Source organism: Bufo bufo, chromosome 2 (assembly GCF_905171765.1).
Source record: "Bufo bufo chromosome 2, aBufBuf1.1, whole genome shotgun sequence".
Lineage (NCBI taxonomy): Eukaryota > Metazoa > Chordata > Amphibia > Anura > Bufonidae > Bufo > Bufo bufo.
Genome location: NC_053390.1, coordinates 50,511,828 through 50,532,787, shown reverse-complemented (window position 1 = coordinate 50,532,787; position 20,960 = coordinate 50,511,828). Strand labels below are relative to the sequence as shown.

The following is a 20,960-nucleotide window of genomic DNA, read 5'->3' as shown; positions in this document are numbered from 1 at the left end:
GCATGCGCCAGCCTGATGACGCGGGATCTGACCGAGGGACGGGGAGGATTGCGGAGGCGGCGCTGAAGACGGCGAAGGCAGCGCTGAAGACAAGCAAGGCGGCGCTGGGCACCGGACGGCGAGGGGTGCGGCCGGGCACCCTGTATTAACGGACCTCCCCTTGGGCACCTTAATTGAGTGATTGACAGGTTATAAAAACCAGTGTTTTTTGGGCAAATAGAGCCACAGTGAGGTTTAATAAGGCCAGCTTAGGATTCTTCTTATTAGTCTGGACATGAGCATATGTTTAGGTTAGAGGGGTTAAATCTGATGACAGAATCCCTTTAAGCCAAAAATAGGACTAGCACAAAAACTTCATAAACAAGAAGGAAGTCAATTTTTAAGGCAAAAATATGACAAAATTCAAGGAATTTAATAGTGGTGGTAAAAAAAAATTCATGTATTTTTGTAGTTGTTGGGAGCCACGGCTATTGAGGATAAGTTGCAGGACGGCGTACCTCAGACAATCTACACATTAGCTAAAGCAGACATAAAGATCTGGGTTCTGACCGGAGACAAGAAAGGTAAGTGTGCCATAAGGAACCCTGACATCATGTGCAGATAGGGGTGCACCACCAATGAGGCGCGGTGAGGCAGCACCAGGTAGGGACAAGCAGAAGGGGGATTTTCCGTTTCTGCAGTATAGTATTGGGAAGCACAGTGGGCAGCACAGTATGTGGCGCTGTATTGCCCAGTATGTTTTGTAGCTCTGTATGTAATGTTTTACAAGTATGTCTTTAGCAGTAGGGCTGGAGGGAAGGGGATGGGTCAGGTAATTGGCATTGGGGGGTTGGGGCGCGGTTTCAGTTTTTGCCTCAGACAGCAGAAGGGCTAGGTGCACCCCTGTGTGCAGATGAAGCCGTCTTTGCACACTTTGCTGCTGTCTAGTGAACCTTGCACATTTCCTACATTCAGCATCATTTCTACATATTTCTTCTATTTCAGAGACTGCAGAAAATATTGGTTTTGCGTGTAAGCTCTTAACGGATGAATCTGTTATCACCTATGGAGAAGAGGTCAAGTAAGTAGCAGAGAATTACACTGTAAATAATGGACAATTTTATATCTATAAAATATAGGAAAATTCCTTTAATCCAGGCTTTATGGGGCCTGACAGGTACCGGGTAATTGAGCCTTCATAGAAATGTATAATAACAAAATTACCTGTAAGGGCAGAGACGCCAGTGTCATAAGATCACCCCAGACATGGCTAATGTACTGTGCTATGTCTTGTTCATGGGCAAGATGGGTGGAGCATGACACAGGAAGTAAAAAAAAAAACTAAGAAAGATTCACTGTGTCATGCTCCACCCCTTCAGGCCCTGCACTAGGCATAATACAATATATCAGTTTTGGCCTTGGTGTCCCTCTAATTATTTATAAGAAATTATATTCCCTAAATTTCCGATAGGTGTAGGCAGCACCGCTGGAAACCAATCCTATCTCAAGAATAGGGGCCTACCATGAACTAGGATGTTTGCTATCCATTCACTTTCTTGAGATAGGAGCATGTTCTGGAGGTTGTACCCAAACCTATTGAACTTGTATGACATAACCTATCAATATGCTAATAATGTCCCAGAAAGGAATGTCCCTTTAAGGACCATCCGGTATATATGTACAGTACAGCTATCAGTCCTGGTCCTTAAAGGGGTTATCCGACACTAACAAATGTCCCCCTATATGCCGGGCCCCTCACACTGATTCTACTTACCTGGCTCCCCGTGCCGCTCCTGGTCCCTGCACTGCCGCAGCTGCTTCTCCCTGTGTGTGGATGATCTGGTGTTGAGGGGGTAGCAGCCAATGGCAAGCGTTGATGGGGATGAGCCTCCCGGGTATCGCGGGTGACGCTAGGGAGGCTTGTCCCCATCACCGCCTGCCATTTTCTTCCCCCCCCCCCCCGACACCTGATGTTTTCATCCGCACACGGGGAGAAGCAGCTGCGGCGGTGCGGGGACCAGGAGCGGCGAGGGGAGCCAGGTAAGTAGAATCAGTGTGAGGGGCCCGGCGTATAGGGGGACATTTGTTAGTTTCGAATAACCCCTTAAAGGGTTGTCCCATTAAGGCAACTTTTTCCCCTATTCACAGATAAGGGATAAATGTCTCATCTGCACAGGCCTGACTGCTGGGACCCCACTAATCGTGAGTGTCTGCCACTCCATTGTACTCTATGGTACTGCCGGAGATAGCGCGAGTATAAGTGCGCTGCTGTTTTTGGCAGCCCCCACGGAGTTGAATGGAATTCCTTTAAAAAGTAAAAATTATTAAATCCCTGCCCTGCCACCCAAAATGTACAGAATGCCCACAAAACACCCACTTTATAAGCCCTTCCACTCTCGCAGGCTAATTTTCAGTATTGTCCTGACAATATCGGGAATGTTGGCAACCAAACGTGGTGTGCCTGGCAGCCAAAACCGCTGGGGATCCCTGGAGAGATGAAAGAATAATATAAACGAAAAAGACACATAAAATATCTCATACCCACCCACCCACCCAAAAAAAAAGACTGAGCTCCACCAATCATTGTCACAATGCTATCTCTGACCCAATTACTCAATTGGCACTCAAACTCTTAACTCAAATTTCTTAAATCATCGTGTTATCTTGAAACAAAAGCCATTGAAAAGCAATTGGAGGTGTTTGCTTAGTTTAGATAACACGTCTCAGAAATCTCAGAAAGCATGAGTGTTAATTCTACTACATCGGTATATCACATTTACCAGTGGATGGTGACAAACACAAATAAGAACACTATAGGTGTAGCAGAGAAATGAACTAGGATGTAAATAAAATAATATTTTTTCCCTATTTTTAACCTAAAAAATCTGGGGGGAAAAAATCACAAGTTCTATGTATAAAAATGGGACAAAAATAAAATCTTCATTGGTAGCGGGGAAAAAAAAACACTGCAAAAATCACTTCAATAGCCTAATAAATAAAAAAGGTAAAACTGCCACACTTAGGGTAGAATCACATTGCGGTTTCTTTTTCCGTTCGTCTGATCCGTCACAAGAACAGAAAAAAATGGATCAGTTGTATTGAGCATCAGTTATGCTTATTTTGCATCCCTTTTTGTCAGCTCCGTCAGAGATCCTGCATGGAAGACTTCTTCTTCCTTCTAACATAACGAATCTGACGGAACTGACAAAAACGGATGCAAAACGGATGCTCAAAATAACGGATGCCTTTTTTTTTCTGTTCTTCTGATGGTTTAGAGGATTGGAAAAAGAAATGGTGATGTGAACCTACCCTAACGTAATAAAACTGGTAAATAAACTATGTTTGGTCCTGAAGGCCCAAAATATCTAGGACCTGAACCTGTTAATAACAGAGCTACCTACTGTCTACTAGTGTCACATGAGGAAAGTATCCAGGTTGGTTAAATCTTAATCAATTATGTTTTACAACTGGATTTTTTACCAAATTCTAATCTGGATCCTCTGCTGTCAGTCGAAGCCTGAGGGGGCGGTACATGACTGAAGGACCTGCTCTGCTCCTTTAGGCCCTGTACCAGGCATAACACAGACTCTGATTACCTGGAGTGTTCCATTAACAATACATCCTTGGTTCTGCTGCCACAATATATCTATCTATCTATCTATGATCTATCTATCTATCTATCTATCTATCTATCTATCTATCTATCTATCTATCTATCACTTTTATCTGTTTATACAGCACCCTAATACAGAGAAGAATTGATCTCCAAAAATCTACCATGAACCCCGGGGAACTGAATAATGAGCTGAATCCAGAGTCTAACAAAAAACGGACATTAATCATTACTGGATCATGGCTGGTAAGTGGACTATTAGGAATATGAGAGAAAACTATCAGTATGTTTAAGAAACAGCGCCCCACCGCTGGGACACGCACCTATATCAGGAACGGAGTCCCGCAAGGTGGTGGCTGGAGGACTCCGGTCTGGCCATCACCAAGCGCTCTCCCCGTAGAAGTCAATGGGAGCGCACCGCGCATGACCGGCCACTGCTCCCATTCACTTCTATGGGCACAATGAAAATTGCCAAGCTAGCACTCGGCTATTTTCGGCAGTCCCATAGAAAATGAATGGAGAGCGGCTGCGCATGCACAGTGTGCCCTCCAACACTTTCGGTGTTCATTCTTGATATAGGTGCAGGTCCCAGCTTGCTCGTGTCATAACAATATGCTATAATTTCTTATTCATGGGGTGGGGTTCCCTTTTGTAGGGAGGCTAGATTGTGGAGATGGCGTGTACGTTTTCTCCATGCACTGACTTCCTGGTGAGTCTTTGGTGGGCTTCTGTTTAATTACAGCAGCCAATCAGAAGAGGCAGAGCTGCAAGGGGAGGAAAAGAGCAGCAGCTTCAACCAGTGACGAGACAGGGTGCGTGTCTCAGACTACATTAGACTCCCTGTAGGCACTGCAGCTAACCTATAGTCACAGATCACACCTCTGCCCTAATTGAGCTGAGCTCAAAAGCCACAATGAGTGAGATTTGAGGAATGTCATACCTTGTAGGTTCTGACTTGCATATCAGGTCATGACGGGACAGTTGCTTTAATCTATAGACTTTTTAGCATTTAAAGGAGCCTTTCACGAAGAACTCAAATTAGAAATATCCTGTAATAAACTGCCATGACATTAAAAGGGTTTTTTTTTGTTTTGTTTTTTTGTTTAAAGGGGTCACTGCTTTTCCACAAATATCCGATCTAGTACCCTTGAACACATCAAGATGATTTTGTCCAGATCATTCGCTATAGGGTCTGTACATTAGAGCAGTCAGCTGAAATGATTACACTGCCACTGGGGAGATTCATTTCTCAAAAATAGTGAGACATTTTTTAATTCGTTATACACTGCTCAAAAAAATAAAGGGAACACAAAAATAACACATCCTAGATCTGAGTTAATTAAATATTCTTCTGAAATACTTTGTTCTTTACATAGTTGAATGTGCTGACAACAAAATCACACAAAAATTAAAAATGGAAATCAAATTTTTCAACCCATGGAGGTCTGGATTTGGAGTCACACTCAAAATTAAAGTGGAAAAACACACTACAGGCTGATCCAACTTTGATGTAATGTCCTTAAAACAAGTCAAAATGAGGCTCAGTAGTGTGTCTGGCCTCCACGTGCCTGTATGACCTCCCTACAACGCCTGTGCATGCTCCTGATGAGGTGGCGGACGGTCTCCTGAGGGATCTCCTCCCAGACCTGGACTTAAGCATCTGCCAACTCCTGGACAGTCTGTGGTGCAACGTGACGTTGGTGGATAGAGCGAGACATGATGTCCCAGATGTGCTCAATTGGATTCAGGTCTGGGGAACGGGCGGGCCAGTCCATAGCATCAATGCCTTCGTCTTGCAGGAACTGCTGACACACTCCAGCCACATGAGGTCTAGCATTGTCTTGCACTAGGAAGGGGTCTGAGGATCTCATCTCGGTACCTAATGGTAGTCAGGCTACCTCTGGCGAGCATATGGAGGGCTGTGCGGCCCTCCAAAGAAATGCCACCCCACACCATTACTGACCCAATGCCAAACTGGTCATGCTGGAGGATGTTGCAGGCAGCAGAACGTTCTCCACGGCGTCTCCAGACTCTATCACGTCTGTCACATGTGCTCAGTGTGAACCTGCTTTCATCTGTGAAGAGCACAGGGCGCTAGTGGCGAATTTGCCAATCTTGGTGTTCTCTGGCAAATGCCAAATGTCCTGCACGGTGTTGGGCTGTAAGCACAACCCCCACCTGTGGACGTCGGGCCCTCATATCACCCTCATGGAGTCTGTTTCTGACCGTTTGAGCAGACACATGCACATTTGTGGCCTACTGGAGGTCATTTTGCAGTGCTCCTCCTGTTCCTCCTTGCACAAAGGCGGAGGTAGCGGTCCTGCTGCTGGGTTGTTGGCCTCCTCCACGTCTCCTGATGTACTGGCCTGTCTCCTGGTAGCGCCTCCATGCTCTGGACACTACGATGACAGACACAGCAAACCTTCTTGCCACAGCTCGCATTGATGTGCCATCCTGGATAAGCTGCACTACCTGAGCCACTTGTGTGGGTTGTAGACTCCGTCTCATGCTACCACTAGAGTGAAAGCACCGCCATCATTCAAAAGTGACCAAAACATCAGCCAGGAAGCATAGGAACTGAGAAGTGGTCTGTGGTCACCACCTGCAGAACCACTCCTTTATTGGGGGTGTCTTGCTAATTGCCTATAATTTCCACCTGTTGTCTATCCCATTTGCACAACAGCATGTGAAATTGATTGTCACTCAGTGTTGCTTCCTAAGTGGACAGTTTGATTTCACAGAAGTGTGATTGACTTGGAGTTACATTGTGTTGTTTAAGTGTTCCCTTTATTTTTTTGAGCAGTGTATTTGTCCTCATTGTAATTATATTTTTTATTCCCAAATTATGACCACTTACATAAAAAATGTCCTTATGGAGGAGTCAAAATCTAATTTCGGACACACAAGGGGCAACGTTCATGAGAAACTGGTGCAGTTCCCCAGAACGGGGTCACTGCAAAGGGTAAACTGTTGTAATGTGCCAAGTAAATACTTGTGATATATTGTGTTTGTATATCTAATGATACTGTTGGATGTACTACTACTCCTATTCTGCACTTTAGTAAAGAAAGACTTATTTATTTAGACTAACTGGCCTGGTGACTGACTCCACCATTCACCGGCCATTGCACCTGCCCTCCTGCCTTGCACCCAGACCAACGCCTAACATCAAGGGCACCCCAACTGCCACTTATGACTCTATGTTGCGCCTCTATTCTATGTTGTTCCTCTTTTATTCCTGCTAGAAGTTTATGAACGAATTGCTAGCAGTTTGAATTTGAAGGTCCACCTGGGTGTTACCAGTTGGAGGGGTTTCCCTGCACAGTCTCCAACTGGCAGCACTGATTGAATAATGTCAGACTGTGCAGGGACACAACCCAACTGGTAACACCCATCTGGACCTTTATTGCAGACTGTTGGCAATTCATTTATAAACTTCTAGTAGAAATAATAGAGCAATGGTACATTAAAGAGTCATAAGAATAGAATCGATTTTTCCCAGAAATGGCGGTAAAAAACAAACAAATACATACTCAAATCATCCATTTGCGCACAAAGAGCTTGCCGCGGGCATCTTGATTGAAGATACCATGCAAAATCTCTTGCGCGGTGACGTATGACGTTACCACACTGACCCCGGCGTAATGGCGTCATCATGTCACTGCGCGAGATTTCGCATGGTGTCTTCAATCAAGATGGCCGCGGCGGGCTCTTTGCAATCAAAAGGATAAGGTGAGTATGGTCATCTGCCCCACTTTTGCACTAGTTTCCATAAATTCCCACACGAGTTTTCCATTATTAATCCAACAGAATGAAATCCTACTTGAGAAGAAGAAAAGGAAGAAAAGACGCCTGAAGCTGAAATTCCCAAAGACGGACGAACAGAGGCAGCAGGACCAACAGACGAAAACCACAGTCAACGCGTTAAAGGAAGTAAGACAGAAGAACTTTGTGGACCTGGCCTGCGAGTGCCGATCCGTCATCTGCTGTAGAGTGACTCCGAAACAGAAAGCCATGGTTGTCAACCTGGTGAAGAAGTACAAGAAGGCCGTCACGCTGTCAATCGGTGACGGCGCTAATGACGTCAGCATGATAAAAAGTAAGAGTGGGCAGGCTTGGCAACAAGGATATACTCATTTACATGTGGGAGGAAATATTCCTTCGATAAAGCTATGAGGGTGCAGACTGTGGCTTACGCGGAAGTTTAACACGGGACTGCTATGGCACCCAGGGTGTGGGGTGCCGAGTGCTGAACTCCTTCCTTCTGTTCCTGACGTGAAAACACGGCATTTCCATTCATCCACCCACTAGGGGGAGCTCAGTGCAAGGACATTTCTACAGCTTCCATTGCAGTCAATTGTAATTATATAAATTTCTAGGCACTGAGCTCCACCTAGTGGTGACTGTAAGAAGCCAGTTTTATAACACACCGTATTGAGGAGATTTATCAGTGTATTTATGCCACTTGCTTGGTGTAAATACATTTAGAAATATGTTGTTCAGAGTTTTTTTGCTATGGGGGCCTTATGAGATCAGTGTATGCCCCTGGGTGCAGAGGTAACAGTCACACCAGGGCCCTTGTTCCTGGGGGTGCCCAAACCCCTATATAAAAAGACATCAGTAATATAAATGGTAGATTGGGGCCCCATTACAGATTTTGGCACCCAGGAGCTTCAAGGTACATCGCTATATTAAGATTTTTTTTTTTGCCAACCCTGGAAAACACCTGCTTGTTCAGTGTCTGTACAGAGTGTGCTCTGCTATGATGAAATCTGTGAAGCCTGGTCTGTATAAGATGTAGTTTTGGAAGCCTGGCCTGTATAAGATGTAGTTTTGGAAGCCTGGCCTGTATAAAATGTAGTTTTGGAAGCCTAGTCTGTATAAGATGTAGTTTTGGAAGCCTGGCCTGTATAAGATGTAGTTTTGGAAGCCTGGTCTGTATAAGATGTAGTTTTGGAAGCCTGGCCTGTATAAGATGTAGTTTTGGAAGCCTGGCCTGTATAAGATGTCGTTTTGGAAGCCTGGCCTGTATAAGATGTCGTTTTGGAAGCCTGGCCTGTATAAAATGTAGTTTTGGAAGCCTGGCCTGTATAAGATGTAGTTTTGGAAGCCTGGCCTGTATAAGATGTAGTTTTGGAAGCCTGGCCTGTATAAGATGTCGTTTTGGAAGCCTGGCCTGTATAAGATGTCGTTTTGGAAGCCTGGCCTGTATAAGATGTAGTTTTGGAAGCCTGGCCTGTATAAGATGTCGTTTTGGAAGCCTGGCCTGTATAAGATGTCGTTTTGGAAGCCTGGCCTGTATAAGATGTAGTTTTGGAAGCCTGGCCTGTATAAGATGTCGTTTTGGAAGCCTGGCCTGTATAAGATGTCGTTTTGGAAGCCTGGCCTGTATAAGATGTAGTTTTGGAAGCCTGGCCTGTATAAGATGTCGTTTTGGAAGCCTGGCCTGTATAAGATGTCGTTTTGGAAGCCTGGCCTGTATAAGATGTCGTTTTGGAAGCCTGGCCTGTATAAGATGTCGTTTTGGAAGCCTGGCCTGTATAGGATGTCGTTTTGGAAGCCTGGCCTGTATAAGATGTAGTTTTGGAAGCCTGGCCTGTATAAGATGTAGTTTTGGAAGCCTGGCCTGTATAAGATGTCGTTTTGGAAGCCTGGCCTGTATAAGATGTTTTGGAAGCCTGGCCTGTATATGATGTAGTTTTGGAAGCCTGGCCTGTATAAGATGTAGTGTGGGTGTGTCTGTCAGCACAGTGCTGACTGATTCTAATAGAAACCAGCAGAATTTTTGATCTTGATTATCTGTTATCATGGCTATGCCTTATTTTTATTTTTTTGCAGCTGCCCATATAGGAGTTGGTATCAGCGGACAGGAGGGAATGCAGGCCGTGATGTCCAGTGACTACTCCTTCGCTCAGTTCAGATATCTCCAAAGGCTTCTTCTGGTTCATGGCCGCTGGTCGTACATCCGCATGTGCAAGTTCCTGACTTATTTCTTCTACAAGAACTTTGCCTACACACTGGTGCACTTTTGGTATGCCTTCTTCAACGGATTCTCTGGTCAGGTAACGTGGAGAAATGATTTGTAATAAAGTAGACATTCACTTTATTTTTTAAGGGGTCATCCAGGATTTTGATATTGCGCTATGTACTGTACTGTTATATTTTTGCGGGGTGTAAATGTAGATATTTTTTAGCCATCATTTTGGGGCACATGTAGGTTAGCATTTTTAATGATTATTATTTTTTTTTATGGTGGAATACATAAAAAGCCACCATTGTTTTTCATTTTTTACTCCGTTTTTCTTAAAGGGATTTTCCAAGATTTAAAAAAATAATAATAATAGGCACGGAAAAGGGTACTGTATAAAAAAATAAAATAAAAAAACTCTTTAGGGGGGTTTCCCAGAGGATTGGTCACTCGGTGGTCACATGTACATGAACAACCCGAGACCGATGAGTCTAGTGATTGGCAGCAGCAGTCACGTAAACAATAGACGTTATCACTGCAGATCCAGAAGGCTCTGCTTGGTGCCCATTTTTTAAGTCTCGGCAGAGCCCTTCAAGTAACACAGTCACTTTAGGGCCCCTTTACCAAGGCCGATAATTGCCCAAAATGATTCTTTATGCAAATTAGGGCTTCAGTGCACAGAGGGGCGGGGCTTAGCCCCTTGGTGCTCCTCTGTTCCTCAGCTTTCCTGTGCTGGCCACACCCCCTTGGTGCACTGAAGACTTCGTTTACAAAAAGAATAAAAGCCTTTTCCTCAGGAATGTTGCAAGTGATTTTCACAAGACAGGTATCAGTTTAATCAGCAGGACCAAGTTGCTTGGTTTAGTTTGTTTTTATTTATTTAGCATTTTACCGGTATTTTATTAACATTATGAAGTTGTTTTTTATTTGTATTTATTTTTGTCGCATTAGAAACATTTTAATAAATTTAAATTTTTGAATAATTTATATTTTTTTTTTACAATTTTTGGGGGGGAATTATAAAGCAGTTTTCTCCAAGACATTAGATGAGTGCCCCAGCATATAAAACATAATAGTGCACATTTTCAGTAAGAATTTTGCCATAGCAAATTGACATCCACGTGCGGTATACAGGAAAAATCCATGCACAATCGAGACTTCACACTTTGCAGTGCATAACGCTACGTCAAAGTCTGCATGTTATGCCAGCGGATTCCTGACCACTTTGCTGTAAGGGGTTCACGTTTATGTTTAATGTTTCTATTATGTTTATGATTTCCCCTATGTCTTCTGTTGTCAGACCGTGTATGACACCGTCTTCATGGCGCTCTACAACCTCCTGTATTCCAGTCTTCCTATAATTGTTGTTGGACTGCAAGACCAAGTGAGTAGAACGCAAGTTATATAGACACATGAGAAGATACCACCCGTGGAGTCCAGGTCCTGTCACCACTAGAACTCGCCACCTCTTTGACCCAAATAAACTTTTCTTGGGCTTAAATTTGGAAATATGCTGTTGGGCAGCACCATAACTTGAGGTTGTGGGGCCCAGTGCAAAATCTGTAGCAGGACCCCCACCTAGAGATGATCGAATTTCATATTTTGAAATTCGTTCACGCTTCTTTTGGTGGTAAAAGCAGAATTGCGTTATGGATTCCGTTACCACAGACCATAACTCACTTCTATGGCGGAGGCATTCCGTTATTCATTCCGTCATAAAAGAATTCTATGGGCTTCAAAACAGATTCGGCCCGTTTCCGTCATGCAGGGGAGTCCTCTCCCGCATAACGGAAACAGGACGGATCCATTATGCAGACCATAGACTTCTATTATGACGGAATAAATAACGGAATGCCTCTTGGGCACCAGGGCCTGACTACAACTGATACCTCTGCACCTCCTATAGCTACACCACTAGGGGGAGCTCAGCTTGCAGCAAAGTGATTTTAAAGAGTAACTAAACCTTTGAGTAAACTTTTAATAAGATGTCCCTAATGCCCTAATAAAAGTTTTTTTTAATATACTTTATTAATGAATTTGGTATTTTTATTAGACTTTTCTCTACATAATCCTGAAGACTAAGCAGTGAGCACCCCCTAGTGGTGTTTTCATTTACTGCATGAAGGGAAGCAGGGGATTTGGAGCTCTCGTTGTGTGAAATTGGTGCTCCAACTCCTATAAAGTTGTCGGGGATTCATTTGGTGCTATGGGGTGCTATGAATTCTCTCCATGCCCCTGAAGAAGCTATTTTGTTTTTCGGGGGGGGAGGATGGAGAATGATTTTTGAAAATCCTAGATGTATTTTCAAATAAGTTTATGAAATATTTTTCTTCATTACAAACAAGGATGTCGGTGACAAGCTCAGCATGCAGTGTCCGAGTCTGTACATCCCGGGGCAAAAGGGTAAATTGTTCAACTACACAAAGTTCTTCCTGAGTCTCCTCCATGGCACCATCTCCTCCCTCGTCATATTCTTCATACCTTATGGAGCTTTCTGCCAAATGACCACAAACGAGGGAAAAATAAACTCCGACTATCAGACATTCGCTTTTACTACGGCCACTGCACTTGTCATTATTGTGAACTTACAGGTAAGTCGGTGTCAGAAACACCTAATATTTACAGTATACGGCATATTTCTACTTGTATATGTAAATTACAATTGTAACACTGTATATCTCATTCCGATGTCAGAAACCGGTGGTCAGTGTCACATGCAAGCTGCTTATCTATTTCTGATCTATGGAACTTTTCATCGGCAGTTGCAATGTATATAAGGACTCATGCACACGACCGTATATATTTATTTTTTCCACGTCCAATCTGCATCTTTTGCGGATAGGATGTGCAACAGGCCGACTCCGCCCAGGGCCCTCTATATCGCGTCTCAGGTTTGGTAGGGATGCCGAGTGGTGTAGTGCGGCCTAAATGTCTGTTGTTGTGTCACGGTGCTCCTACCTGGATACGGTTGGACCCCAGGCTTTGGCTCCGAAGCAATAAATAGGGGGAATAATTGAGGGATTTGAAGAAATAACTTGACTCCAGACCTTGAGATGAAGTTCAACAGCAGCTATAGGCTACATGCACATCCTTATGACATTTTTTTTTGGGCGGATCCATTGTAACAACGCCTAAAACGGACAAGAATAGGACATGTTCTATTTTTTTTGCGGGGCTACAGAACGGACATACTGATGCGGACAGCACACGGTGTGCTGTCCGCATTTTTTGCAGACCCATTAAAATGAATGGGTCCGCATCTTATCCGCAAGAAAAAAAAACAGAACGGGCACGGAAACAAACAATGTTCATGTGCATGTAGCCTTACTTGCATAAACAGTTTACAGGCTTTGTCTTGGTCCCAGCAGGTTTTAGCATAACTGGCAGGCAAACTCAACTCTGCTATATCTTTCTGCTTTACTGACAAGCTGACTGAATAACTTGGCTTCTTCTTTAAGCTGCACTTCTCTCTTTAATCGGACTTAGTTTCAGCCGAGGAACTAATCTCCTGGCTCCTGAGGCTTCTATGCTACAGCCTCCTTGACCAGCAGAGCTTAAGGTGCTCTGGCTGGCGTGAGCACATCCAACAGAGACGTGCCCCTGCACACCCTTCCCCTTGCAGGGGTTGAACTAGACTAACTCCAGCTAGTCCCCACCCTTGCAGGAAGTAGGGCAAGCCCACTTCTCTACAGAGGGGGGTTATAATGGAATGGAACGCTCCATTCTACCTACATACAGCTCTGCCGTGTTTGCTGCCACCTGCTGGTGAACCAGGCCCATTACATGAACAGTTAAATAACATTAATATAAATGCACAGTGTTGAAGGACCTGAAAATAAATATATAGATGACATACAGGTTAGACCATAAAGGATAGTAGCAAGGTGCAGAAGTGGTAAAACCACTCTGGGATGTTACATATGCGGAACCATTCATTTCAATGGGGCCACAAAAATAGCGGACAGCACACCGTGTGCTGTCTGCATCCATATGTCTGTTACGCTGTATTTCCATTTTGCAGACCAGCATAGGACATTTGTACAGAAGTAAAAGAAAATTGGTGGCACACATTGCTGGTATCCGTAGTTTGTGGATCTGTGGATTGCAGACTGCAAAATACATACGGTCATGTACATGAGGCCTTATAAGATATGTACTTTCGGTTGAAGATCATAATACACACCTCAGCTGCTGCAGAACGTCATAATACCCACCTCAGCTACTGAAAAACCTCATACACCTTAGCTGCTGAAGAACCTCATAATACACACCTCGCCTGCTGCAGAACATCATAATATAAATCTCGCTGCTGCAGAACCTCAACATACACACGTGAGCTCCTGCAGAACCTAAACATACACACCTCAGCTGCTGCAGAATCTCATACTACACACCTCTGCTGCTGCACAACCTCATAATGCACACCTCCACTGCTGAAGTATAATAAAGGGTGTCTCTGTAGCTTCCTACAATTTTAGTGAAGATCAATATATTATAGAGTCATTAGTAGGATTTATTTTAGACAAAAAGGGGCCCTAAGCAAAAAACTAAATACATTTCGCTTGCAATTTTAAAAGCTGCACATACACACATACTTGCTATCTGAATATTGATATGGTAATACTGCCATATATACAAATAACTAAAAATACCTTCTCAGTCTCCTTACAATACTGCCATGGTTTTCCCAATATGAAAGCCATTCACCGGCTAAATAATACCTCCGTGCAGTGTCCACCTAATAGTAGCATATAGTGCCTAGTTTCTTGAAGCACCCAGATAATGGTGCCACTTGTTCACAAAATACTGCAATTTAATGCCTAGATAATGCTACCATACACTATAACTCAATACTGGGTACTATCAGGGTTCATTTTAATCTACGATTGTAATTGTGAACATCCTTGTCATATTAAAAGGGTTGTTCAAGCAACCAACCTGGCTTACAGATAAGTGGCATGTAGAAAAGCAACTACACTTTGGGTGGGACATTTGCCATGTTTGGACTAGACAGTAAAGGTAATGCACGCTTATGGCTTTGGACTTTGCTTCACATGGTTAGGGTTAATTGCCTATGGTGCCCGCCACATTTCTGAGATGGGCTGGCCATCCGATCTAGGACTGCATCCCACAGATTGGCCATTGCAGATATACGAGAAAAAGGACTTGCACACCTGTGGTCAATTGAGAAAATTGCATAATGTTCCTAGAGAGAGACTAAGAAGGGATTATCACGCTGCCTGTTCCTATACACAACCTCTGGGAGAAACCTGCTGTTATATACCTCAGAACTGTGCCTTCTACTGATCTTTGCACCGTGCCACCTATCATCTTCAGTAAAGAAGAGATATCTACCGCTTCCATCATCCACCAGCTAATGCACCTGTACTCCTGCCTTGCATCCTGCTGACCATCCAATATCAAAGGAACCCCAGCCACCAATAGGCCCAGAAATTTCACCTCTTCATTCACTGCTCACGTGGCCCCGGAGAGTGCTGAAGCCGGGATTCGCCTCTGTGAAGACTACAAACACCCTCAGCACCTGAGCCACCACTCCCGTCCTCCTCCCCCCCCCCCCCACCACCCCCAAGGGCCAGCAAGCTGCATTCTCGGAACTGCCATAGAAGTGAACAGAGCATGCTAGGAGTTATAGTTTCACAACAGTTGGAGTGCTGGAGGTTGCTGACCCCTGGTCTAGTGGTTTCTCTCTTTTCCAGGTTGAATGGTCAGCTTCTCAAAGTTCAGGGTCCTCTCCCAGCCACCCAAAATCTGATGATGAATGAATAGTTCTAGCAATAATTAAGTCATTGATGTTCTTCTAAAATCTGTGCATTATTATTATAATTATTGTTATTAGATGTTGACCTGTATGTATTACTATGCTTACCTGCAGGCTGGGCTCATCATGTCATACTGGACCTTTTTATTCGCCTTTTCTGTATTTGGAACAATCATAGTTTACTTTGCCATCATATACGACTTGCACAGCAGCGGCATGCTCATCCTCTTTACCTCCCTGATAACCATGACAGGTATGGCTTGGTGATAGAGGGAATGGAGTCACCACAGTCCATCCAGGGTGACTTGTGCAAAACTTCAGAGATTTGGATTTGCTACCCGTGTAACACAGTCAGAAGGGCTGTAATTCTGGTTGAAGTCTCTGGTCTGATTGTAGTCTCTCTGAGGCTACTCTTCCCCTGATGTCCCCCACAAATGGAGGTGGCCTCCTGAAAGGAGCACCCTAGGGGTTTACAGAACCTGGCCCTATACCAGCTGCGTTCCTGATACCTTGCTTCTAGCTCCTATGTATATAGGTGTTTGGGGTCACCAGTAGTGATGAGCGGGAGGTGCCATATTCGATTTCGCGATATTTCGTGAATATTCGATTGAATATTCGTATTATATTCGTCGAAATCGAATATTCGTAATTATTTCATTTATCGCGAATAATATGCGATTGAATTAATCGTACGATTTTTTTAAATATTTTTTTCTGTATAAGGCAACGTTCCTATGACTATGGCTAGGCTAATATGTGTATTTTACGAATATTCTTAATATTGCTCTAACTTCGTCTCTTAGAATATTCGTAATATTCTAAAAGACGGAGTTAGAGCAATATTACGAATATTCGTAAAATACACATATAGATTGTAATTTAGCTAATATACTGCTATAGTCATTTTTTTAATAGTGTACATATTTTCCAAAACTGAAGTTCAGAAGAGGCAAAAAAAATTAGACAAAAAAAAAAAAAGGATTATAGCACTATATTAGCTAAATTACAATCTATATGTGTATTTTACGAATATTCTTAATATTGCTCTAACTTCGTCTTTTAGAATATTCGTAATATTGCTCTAACTCCGTCTTTTAGAATATTACGAATATTCTAAAAGACGAAGTTAGAGCAATAATATTCCACTTTGGCATACTGCTCCCCGACAAGCGTCCCCGTCACCATGGGAACGCCTGTAGGTTAGAATATACCATCGGATCTGAGGTTTTACGATCTCAGGGAAAACTCAAATCCGATGGTATTTTCTAACCCACAGGCGTTCCCATGGTGACGGGGACGCTTGTCGGGGTGTTTGTTGTATGCTGAAGTTGATTAAATAACGATTTTGTCATGCGCTCGGGCACACATATTAACCATTACGATTTTTCTGTTGTAATATTCGTGAACTCGAATATTATAACCGAGATTATTGGTTTCGATTAGAATAGGACGAATATTCTAAAATTGAATATACAGCAATATATTCTTTATTTCGAATATTCCGGTCCATCTGAAAACGTGATTCCTTCCAGCTTCAATTCAGTTGCTTGTGGGCCAATGGCTCATTGACCCACAAGCAAGAAGCAGGGAGGAATCATATATTTTCAGATGAAAAAAATAAAATAAATACGAATATTCGATTTCACGAATATATGGAACTATATTCTAAATATTCGCGAAATCTCGAAATTGCGATATTCGAGATAAAAATTTAAAATTCGAATATTCGCGCTCAACACTAGTCACCAGGTGGCAAGGAAGAATTCAGCTAGGGTCAGGTTCTGTAACCCTGGGGTTCTTCTTTCAGGGTGCCACCTCCCAGGGGGGAAAGTAGCCCCAGATAGATTGCAATCAGACAGACAGAATTACAGCCCTCAAATCCAAATTACCCTGAAGTTATTATATACATGCGGGGGGGGGGGGGGGGGGGGGGGGGGTTCATGTAATATCACTCTGCTCCAATTTTCTGGCTTAGGAAAGTTGCAAATTTTGTCATAAGTGTTGCTTTTGCAACAAAATTAGCAACTTTTTAGCTTTTTCTGATACTCTTGACACTTTTCCAAAAAGTGGGTGGGAGGAAGTAGGACACAGGCCCAAGTAATTTAACAATATATGCATCGGAGAACTGGCGCAGCAGATATGTTAAGAGGCCTGCACCTGTTAATACATTGGTCAGACGTTCCACCAGCAGGGTTTTTACCAAGAACGGCGTGGGAAACTAGTTGGCAATGAAGGTCCAGATGTGTGTTACCAGTTGGGGGTTGTGTCCCTGGAGAGTCTGATACTTGTAGCACTGATTGGATAGTGTCTGACTGTATAGGGAGGGGCACACCCCCAACTGGTAACACTTAGCTGGACCTTCACTGCAGACTGCTAGCAATTCATTCATAACTTCTAGCAGAAATAATAGAAGAATGGCACATCATAGAGTCATAAGACTAGATGCTCCAGAACTGTTATTACATGGGAGATGCAAGTAGTTACTAAAACAGACATGTCAGGAGAGGGGACGGGTCCTCTTTAAATGTTCACAGAAATGTAGGAGACTAACACTGTGTGGAGCATTTTGGTGAATGTATAAGGCCCCTTGCAGACGAGCGTTCCTCCCGCAGCGAGTCCGCATCGCAGCACCCGGCCTGACCTCCCAGCGCTGCCGGGATTCACATAGCATTATATTGATTTATGATGCTATGTAACCCTTACAGTTCTGGAATGTATTGGATAACACTGGCATAATGCTGTTAGCGTCATCTAATACATTCCAGGACTGTAAGGGTTACATAGCATCATAAATCAATATAATGCTATGTGAATCCCGGCAGCGCTGGGAGGTCAGGCCGGGTGCTGCGATGCGGACTCGCTGCGGGAGGAACGCTTGTCTGCAAGGGGCCTAAGTCTACTTTTACATCTGCATTTTTGCTGGATCCGTCCTAGATCCGCAAAAACCGCTTCCGTCATGATAATACAACCGTCTGCATCCATGATGAACGGTTCTGGTTGTATTATTTCTGAAATAGCCATGACGAATCCGTTACTGAAACCATAGCAAGTCAACGGGAGCCGGATCCATTTTCTTTTGTGTCTGAGAAAACGGATCCAGCACCATTGACTTACATTGTGTTTCATGCCGGATCCGTTTTGCGCTGCATCTCATGGCGCACTAAAAAATGCTACTTGCAACGTTTTTCTGTCCGGCATGGGGACGAAACCAAACGGAACGGAATGCGTTCTGGTGCACTCTGCTCCGTTCAGTTCAGTTTTGTTCCCATTGACAATGAATGGGGACAAAATGGAAGCGTTTTCCTCCGGTATTGAGATCTTAAGATGGATCTCAATAACGGAAAGGAAAAAACGCGGATGTGAAAGTAGCCTTATTCTAGATCTCTTCGGCTTTGAGGGCATTGGATTAAAGTAGGAAAACACTTTTTAAAGAAGTTACCACAGTTGGTGGTATGAGCTCTAGAGGGAATTGATAACCATTTTTCCCTTCTTCCAATCCAGGAACCATTACAAATGCATTACGACAACCTAACATCTGGTTGATTATCATCCTAACCACCGCTATTTGTCTGCTTCCGTATTTGGCATTAACATTTTTCTTAAAGACCGTCTGCCCGTCCCAAATTGATAAAGTAAGTACCTGGAGATTTTATGAAAAAAATATTTGACTGAAAGTTTTTTTTGAAGGGAATCGGTCAGCAGGAGTTCCTCTTAAAGAGGACCTTTCACTAGAATAAAACATCTAAACTAACTATACAGACATGTAGAGCGGCGCCCAGGGATCCCCCTGCACTTACTGTTATACCCGGGCGCCGCTCCGTTCTCCCGTTATAGCCTCCGGTATCTTCATAGTTAGGCTCCACCCAGGGGAACCTGCCGGGGTCTCATTCTCCCATGCTGTAGCGCTGGCCAATCGCAACGCTCAGCTCATAGCCTGAGAGGCTTTTTTTTTCTCTCAGGCTATGAGCTGAGCTCTGCGATTGGCCAGCGCTACAGCATGGGAGAATGAGACGCCGGCAGATTCCCCTGGGTGGAGCCTAACTATGAAGATACCGGAGGCTATAACGGGAGAACGGAGCGGCGCCCGGGTATAACAGTAAGTGCAGGGGGATCCCTGGGCGCCGCTCTACATGTCTGTATAGTTAGTTTAGATGTTTTATTCTAGTGAAAGGTCCTCTATAAAGGGCCCTTGGGGAAGGCACCCGCTGCAGATCCGCAAAAAAAAAGATGCCGTACGGACCGTCATCCGTTTTTTTTGCGGATCCACAATTTGCGGACCGCAAAACACATACGGTAGTGTGAATGTAGCCTAAGTGAGTAACATAATACAGTATATTATGCATAAATATTGAGAAACATCATGAAACATTACACTAATTATCTTAAAAACAAATCTGAGATTACAGACAGTATTATACTCAAGAGCTGTATTCACAATTTTGCTGGTTGTTATTGGAAACAGTCAGCAAGCATGTGAATAGACACATTATCTAACCGCTCAGCTGACCTCTCATAAAGCAGGGGCTGTGTTACTTTTTCCTACGCCATGTTCTAGCCCACTACTTGGTGTAATGACAAAACTTCTCAGAATGCAAATCACTGGAGCAAGTTCTGTGCAGAGTCTGAACGAGCAGGAAGTTCTGGGAGATTTCAGCTCTGGAGTATAATACAGGCAGTAATAAAACTCTGTAAATCATTTATTGTTGTCCCATGTAATGTATTTTTCTCCCTTTAAGGTCCAGAAAAATCCTGAACGCTACAAAGAGAAGGAGCTTCCAATGGTAGAAGAGCCGAGACCCATCCAACGGGGGACATCTACTCGACGTTCTTCCTATGCATTCTCCCATCAGAGAGGCTTTGGTGATCTCATCTCGAGTGGACGCAGCATACGGAGTAGGAGGACTGCAAGGGATCAAACTAATGGATCTATTGTGAACACTTAAAGGGGTCGTCTCATAAAGGCAACCTCTGTTCGTAAGCCCTTGGAGGGCATATAGACGCCATAGATGAGGGTCTCCTATTTGGGACCCCTCTCTATGAGAAAGAATGGACAGCTACTGCGTAAAAGCAGGTTCCCTTTTCTGGGCGAGTCAGCCCCAAGGAAAATACTTGACCGGGTGATTGGGGTTTGTCTACTAGAAACTTTAGTCGACCAGAGATGGTCTTCAAAGAAGACGGACACTCTTGAGTGATGTTTACATGGACCATGATGAATGCACTATTTGAATGTTCCTGTTACTGATGTGTAGATAATGATCGGAATAAATTATGTATAAACTCTTTATTATGAGACTCACAGTTTCATACATCGTATGCACCCCGAGTTTTGACTTCTGATCCTTTGTGATCCTGTGAGTCCTTGTCTCGATGCACGGGCTGCTGATCCACCAAGAAACATAATACAAAGTAATGTCAATCCATCTCTCCATATCGACATCTATTAGGGTTAGATGGGGTGGTTTGGGGGCATGGCTTCACAAGCGGTCTTGGGTGTGAGTCTTCACACCAGTGGTATACCTACAATGGAGGCAAACCACATGACTGCTATGGGGCCCCCGAAGGACTCCTTCTCCTGGTCCCAATGTAAAAAACACTGCATTTTCATCCAGCTGCCACTAGGG

General features: G+C 43.8%; 1 protein-coding gene across 1 annotated transcript in view; it reads left to right on the top strand.

Annotated features, from left to right (window-relative positions):
* The window catches only part of ATP8B1 (ATPase phospholipid transporting 8B1), a 94,388-nt gene extending 73,777 nt beyond the window's left edge, over positions 1–20,611 (top strand). The window contains exons 19-28 of the mRNA XM_040420152.1: positions 452–563; positions 985–1,060; positions 3,718–3,838; positions 7,403–7,691; positions 9,431–9,654; positions 10,861–10,944; positions 11,906–12,151; positions 15,454–15,592; positions 18,841–18,971; positions 20,076–20,611. Of these exons, the coding sequence (XP_040276086.1) occupies positions 452–563; positions 985–1,060; positions 3,718–3,838; positions 7,403–7,691; positions 9,431–9,654; positions 10,861–10,944; positions 11,906–12,151; positions 15,454–15,592; positions 18,841–18,971; positions 20,076–20,282 (1,629 nt within the window). The 3' untranslated portion in view covers positions 20,283–20,611. The remainder of the gene's footprint in view (positions 1–451; positions 564–984; positions 1,061–3,717; positions 3,839–7,402; positions 7,692–9,430; positions 9,655–10,860; positions 10,945–11,905; positions 12,152–15,453; positions 15,593–18,840; positions 18,972–20,075) is intronic.
* Positions 20,612–20,960: the final 349 nt, after the last annotated feature.